The sequence below is a fragment of the Phalaenopsis equestris genome, unplaced genomic scaffold (genome assembly GCF_001263595.1).
Source record: "Phalaenopsis equestris unplaced genomic scaffold, ASM126359v1 Scaffold000272, whole genome shotgun sequence".
NCBI classification, from domain to species: domain Eukaryota; kingdom Viridiplantae; phylum Streptophyta; class Magnoliopsida; order Asparagales; family Orchidaceae; genus Phalaenopsis; species Phalaenopsis equestris.
Genome location: NW_018164714.1, coordinates 1,101,119 through 1,107,669, shown reverse-complemented (window position 1 = coordinate 1,107,669; position 6,551 = coordinate 1,101,119). Strand labels below are relative to the sequence as shown.

At 31.9% G+C, this 6,551-nt stretch overlaps 1 protein-coding gene across 2 annotated transcripts in view; it reads left to right on the top strand.

Moving 5' to 3' along the window:
- The window catches only part of LOC110024738 (phosphatidylinositol 4-kinase alpha 1), a gene marked incomplete at its 5' end in the record, with an annotated part of 92,269 nt that overhangs the window by 11,909 nt on the left and 73,809 nt on the right, over positions 1-6,551 (top strand). For both annotated transcript variants that reach the window (XM_020724878.1, XM_020724877.1), the window contains 2 exon segments: positions 1,584-1,742; positions 1,836-2,018. In XM_020724878.1, the coding sequence (XP_020580537.1) occupies positions 1,584-1,742; positions 1,836-2,018 (342 nt within the window).

The window sequence follows — 6,551 nt, the reverse complement described above, 5'->3', positions numbered from 1 at the left end:
GGGGGGGGGAAGGGGGCTTTTTTTCGTTTTTGCTTCATGTATGAGATTGTGTCACAAGAAGGTGGGATTGGCTTCGGTGTTGGGAAGATCGAAGTACTTGCGTTAGGGCAGGTGTGAAGTGGATGAAGTTAGGGAGGAAGTAGACACAAAAGAAGAGTGACCAGCTGGGTTTGTGCGATAGAACATTCGAGGAAGGTGCTACTCTAGGCTTCGCAAACTGGTAAGGCATAGACGAGCACCTCGTAGTCTTAGAGGAGAAGAAGGGCTTCAGACTTCTCGTTTTGGTCACGACAAGGGTGAACAGGAAAACGAGGGCCTCAACACAGGTCACAGGAGCTGCTTTTGTGCAAGGGATTCCTGTGCAATCGAGAAGAGTTACAATGGCTTCGCTTTGCACAAACACAAGGAAAGAAGCGTGATTTGGCTCGGTTTTGGTCTGCGAATAGTAAAAGCGAATGAACGGAGGCTACGGTTCCTTGGTTTTTGGGTGAAAAATGGAGAGACACTAGTGTGGGAAGTTTTGGTGGGCTTTGTACGCTTCAATCCCATTGTTGCTTTTTTCTGTATCACATGAATATCTATCACGGGAAGCAGAGACAGGCTCAATCAGCGTTTAGAAGGTTGAATTGTGTGCGCTAGAGATATGAACAAAAGTTTTGGAGGACTTTGTATGCAGCAATCCGGCCTTTGCTTTCCCTATTTGCCCTAGTTATGACTGTATTGCGAGAAGACAACTGCAAAAGGGAAGGGCTTCGAACTGGAGGAAGGCAGTTGCTGCTACGTTTGAATGCTGGAGTGGGCTCTTCTACCATGCGGTTTCGAGGGGAGAGGAGGGAATACGGGATTGTGGTTTTCCTTCAGAAAACTCTCTGGGCTTTCCAGTTTTCTAAGTAGTATATTGGCATGGAAAAATGCGACGAGCGGGACCGGTTTTGGTATGCGGTTGGGAGTAGTTGGAGGCTTGATTTATTTTAATTTCCTTTTATTATTTAATTTTAACTGCCAACATTAGGTTTATGTTTATTTACTTGATTTGTATTCTTTGGTTCCAAGTATTGTTTTTCTTATCTTCAGCAAAGCCTTACTTGAATGAATAGTGAATCTTTGAAAGATGAGATAATCCTATTTTTGATTTTTTTGGATGGAAAATCAAGAGATGTAAACAAAAAAGTTGTTATTAATTTTCCCACATTATTTGGCATATAAACTTGCCCGTTTGAAAGCAATCCAATGTACTTAGAATTCATATCTTATTTAACGAGATATTGAAGTCTATACACTAGCTTAAGAAGATCCAGACATGTACCATGCATCTAATCCGAAAGGGCTACAAGTATTAAAGAATGTTCAAAGATTGCATGATTGGAGTTTAAAAGTGGTTTGGTATAATCAGCACGGAATATAGCTTTTAGGTGTTAGTGTTTGACATAAAATTACTGTGAAATTTTTATCTAAATAATCTTGGATGAGGTTGAAGGTGACTATTCCTGTGGTATTACACACTGTTTTTTCCTTCTACATGACCTTTGTTTCTTTCATCTTCTAAGCTGCAAAACACATCAAGTTTGGCATCTTTGCTGCAGGAGGAGAGACTTTGTGATACTGGAAAAGAAGCTGATATTGTAGATCATGTTCTTTCTGCACATTGTTGCTTTCTTATAAGGAGTATGTCTCAGAGGGATGAAAATATTCGAGACATTTCTGTCAATTTGCTAACTCAATTTAAAGAGAAGTTTCAGCAGGCAAGCTCTGTTTATTCTGAGGGTGACTTATCATTGAGATTTAGCTTGCAGATGTTCACCATACCTAAACTAACACGTGCAACATACCTGCAGGTTTTGTGGAACGTTTCTTGTTTGGATGCACTTCTATTTTCAGTTCATAATGAGTTACCTTCAGCTCAAGTCAATGATCCTGCTTTGGTTGCTATTTGTCGTTCTGTATACCAAAAGATTGTGCGGGAATGGATCACAAATGCCCTTTCATATGCTCCATGCACAACCCAAGGCTTATTACAGGTTTGCTTTTTCTTTCAGTTACTCTTGTTTTAAAATCTTGTAGTTATTACAATGTATTATTACATTTTCTTCAAAACAACAAAAAACTTTAGGCAGAAAGAAACAGTGCTTCATGTGATGTCATGTCGCGAATCGGTCCAAAGAGCTTGGAGTACCAAGATGAAAATAAAAAAAGTTAGACAATGGATATATTTTTCTATTAACAATTAAATCAATCCAAAATATCTTCATAACTCTAAAAAGCACTAAACTACAAATTATTCATTCACATTTCATCTCATAAATAAATTATCTTCAATACAAAAGAATTATCAGAACAAGTAAACAAAATATAAAAATTTTTAGTACTTATTTTTACTCTTCTTTTATCTATGAATTCTCTTTTATCTGCCATTTAACTAAAGGGAGATTTTTCAGAAAATGAATATTAAACAATAGTTTGAGCCATGCAATAACTCGGTGGCTTATTGCAATTCTATAGTATAAGCAATCTTATGAATAGAAGTAATGTGAATATAGGTCATGATGAGTAAACAGTAAATTCTTATTTTAAAATAAATTAAAAATAGGTACATTTAAATTCAATTCGAGCAGAGCAAAGTTAAATTTACTCTTTGATAACATGACGTTTATATGGAAATTTATCATATTATAGCATAGTTTATCTTTTAATAAAGTACTCTCATTATAGGAGTACCATTATATTTTTGGTGTCATTTAAGGTAAATTTATTTTCAATTTCTTTCTAAATTTTACACATGGATACCTTAATATCCCAAGCTAGTAACTTAAGGAGGTGACTCTTTCATTTAGTAAGCACAAATATTTCATTGAAGTAGTTCTTTCAATCATATTATTTTATGTACATGAAATTCATCCATAAATTATTTGTAAAATAAAATGCATCTATCCAATAGTTAAGTCAATATGTGGAATTTTCTGCTAAAAGAATAAATTTTGCTTTTATATCATCCAACATGCATATAATAAAACAAGACACTTGTTGCTTTAAAATTGAAATAAAAACTAGTATTTTTTTGCTCTCTTGTTGAAATTTAACTCCTCATCTCAACCTTGGAAGATTTATGCTGTCACTTAATCTTTAAACTCCGTGTAATTTATTTAAATATCGATAAAGAAATATATAAGTAAATACTAAAAATTCACATTGGTGGGTTTCTAAAATTTATCTTTTATTTATATATCTCTTTGTTATCTTAAACCTAATTATATTTGAATTTTTATTTGTGAAGACATAAAACATTACTTATTAATTGATTTATTTTTTTTTGCCAAAATCATTGTAAAAAATTAAATTCTTATCATAAAGTTTCAAATTTTATTAACCTAATTTAAATTATAAAATTCTTAATTTAGATACATACCTTAGTTATTTCTTCTTTTCTAAGAAGCACTACTTATTCTTGATTTGTTCTTTTTATACTTTCAAAATTTATGATAACAATTTTACTTGCAAGTTACAAAATGAAGTTGCGGTTTATAGATTTCGATTTTTAAAATTTAGATTAAACTTGTTCCATTTATTTGGTGAAATACTTTCGATTTGGAACAAATACGTAGATTAAAAACTTTTTCTTTCTTTTTTTTTGGATCCGAAGAAAATTGATTCTTGTGTCGATCTACATGATTAAACTCATTAATGGCTTATAACACTAGGCTTGGCTTGTGATTTCCTACGCAAAACCCAGTTTCATCATTTTCTCTACTTCACTTGTCGTTGTCCTAGACACTATTCATTGTCTCCCCGCACTTCATGTCTGCTCGCTTCACATTGCTCCTTTTGGGCATTGCTCGTCTCTTTCTTGTCTCTCAATTACCGTTTTAGCTCCACTTAGCTGCTCAGTCTTTTATCAATGAACCAGCTTGTTGATTCCTTTAAACTGATGCAGCAGAATCAAAAAGATTTTTTTATTAGGTTTTATAATCTCCACATTTTACAAAATCTGTCATCAAAATTTAATGGTTACAACAATAGCAACATTAAAGAGACACATATAACAACTTCACATTTCTTATTATTTTTTCCTATGTAGCATCCTTTTTTGTCCTATGTTTTCATAAAAATTGTACAAATTGATTGTCTCAATTGCAGAGCCATTTTATGTTACATTTCAATATTTTTGTAGGCTCCAAAATATACTTTAGGTATGGCCGTTAAAGTTAATTTTTAAGTTGCATATTCGTTACATTTCAATATTTTTGTAGGCTCCAAAATATAGTTTAGGTATGGCCGTGTATCAATTGAATCTATAATGACTCTACTTAAGGCCTATGTATTTTTGAAGTGTAGGCATATGAAAGATGTTATGTACTCCTTGCATGTGTGCTGATAAAGTTAATTTTTAAGTTGCATATTTAACCTTTTTTCCTTTTGATCTTTGTGTAAGTGCTAGGGGCGTCCCCGGGAAGTGACGCGCTGTATAGCCTGAATACATTGAAAAGTGTGTAAGGGCCGCTACACAGGCGTTACTTTAAAAACTAAAAAGATACCTGAGAAGTGGAGGAAGAGTATTTTGGTCCAAATTTTTAAGAATAAAGAAGCACAAGAGTGTAAATTATAGAGGAATTAAGTTGATATGTCATACTCTTTAAAAACTAATATTACTTTAAAAACTAAAAAGATACCTGAGAAGTGGAGGAAGAGTATTTTGGTCCAAATTTTTAAGAATAAAGAAGCACAAGAGTGTAAATTATAGAGGAATTAAGTTGATATGTCATACTCTTTAAAAACTAATATTACTTTAAAAACTAAAAAGATACCTGAGAAGTGGAGGAAGAGTATTTTGGTCCAAATTTTTAAGAATAAAGAAGCACAAGAGTGTAAATTATAGAGGAATTAAGTTGATATGTCATACTCTTTAAAAACTAATATTACTTTAAAAACTAAAAAGATACCTGAGAAGTGGAGGAAGAGTATTTTGGTCCAAATTTTTAAGAATAAAGAAGCACAAGAGTGTAAATTATAGAGGAATTAAGTTGATATGTCATACTCTTTAAAAACTAATATTACTTTAAAAACTAAAAAGATACCTGAGAAGTGGAGGAAGAGTATTTTGGTCCAAATTTTTAAGAATAAAGAAGCACAAGAGTGTAAATTATAGAGGAATTAAGTTGATATGTCATACTCTTTAAAAACTAATATTACTTTAAAAACTAAAAAGATACCTGAGAAGTGGAGGAAGAGTATTTTGGTCCAAATTTTTAAGAATAAAGAAGCACAAGAGTGTAAATTATAGAGGAATTAAGTTGATATGTCATACTCTTTAAAAACTAATATTACTTTAAAAACTAAAAAGATACCTGAGAAGTGGAGGAAGAGTATTTTGGTCCAAATTTTTAAGAATAAAGAAGCACAAGAGTGTAAATTATAGAGGAATTAAGTTGATATGTCATACTCTTTAAAAACTAATATTACTTTAAAAACTAAAAAGATACCTGAGAAGTGGAGGAAGAGTATTTTGGTCCAAATTTTTAAGAATAAAGAAGCACAAGAGTGTAAATTATAGAGGAATTAAGTTGATATGTCATACTCTTTAAAAACTAATATTACTTTAAAAACTAAAAAGATACCTGAGAAGTGGAGGAAGAGTATTTTGGTCCAAATTTTTAAGAATAAAGAAGCACAAGAGTGTAAATTATAGAGGAATTAAGTTGATATGTCATACTCTTTAAAAACTAATATTACTTTAAAAACTAAAAAGATACCTGAGAAGTGGAGGAAGAGTATTTTGGTCCAAATTTTTAAGAATAAAGAAGCACAAGAGTGTAAATTATAGAGGAATTAAGTTGATATGTCATACTCTTTAAAAACTAATATTACTTTAAAAACTAAAAAGATACCTGAGAAGTGGAGGAAGAGTATTTTGGTCCAAATTTTTAAGAATAAAGAAGCACAAGAGTGTAAATTATAGAGGAATTAAGTTGATATGTCATACTCTTTAAAAACTAATATTACTTTAAAAACTAAAAAGATACCTGAGAAGTGGAGGAAATGTATTTTGGTCCCCATTTTTAAGAATTAAGGGGATGCACAAGAGTGTGCAAATTATAGAGGAATTAAGTTGATGTGTCATACTTTAAGGTTATGGGAGAGGGTAATTGAGCATAGGTTAAGACACATCACAAAGATTTCTCACAATCAATTCAGATTTATACCGGACAGGTTTACTATGGTAGCTATACATTTATTGAGAGGTTTGATGGAGAAGTTCAGAGATAATAAGGAGAATCTACATTTGATTTTTGTTGATTTAGAAAAAGCTTACGATAAGGTTTTAAAAGATATCCTTATCTGATGATATCCCAATTGAAGTGTGAATATATTTGGGAGATTTGGGTTCTTGGCTTACTAAACTCTTTAATATTATTTTAAAAACTAAAAAGATGCCTGAGGAATGGAGGAAGAGTATTTTGGTCCCCATTTTTAAGAATAAAGGGGATGCACAAGAGTGTACAAATTATAGAGGAATTAAGTTGATGTGTCATACTTTAAAATTATGGGAGAGGGTAATT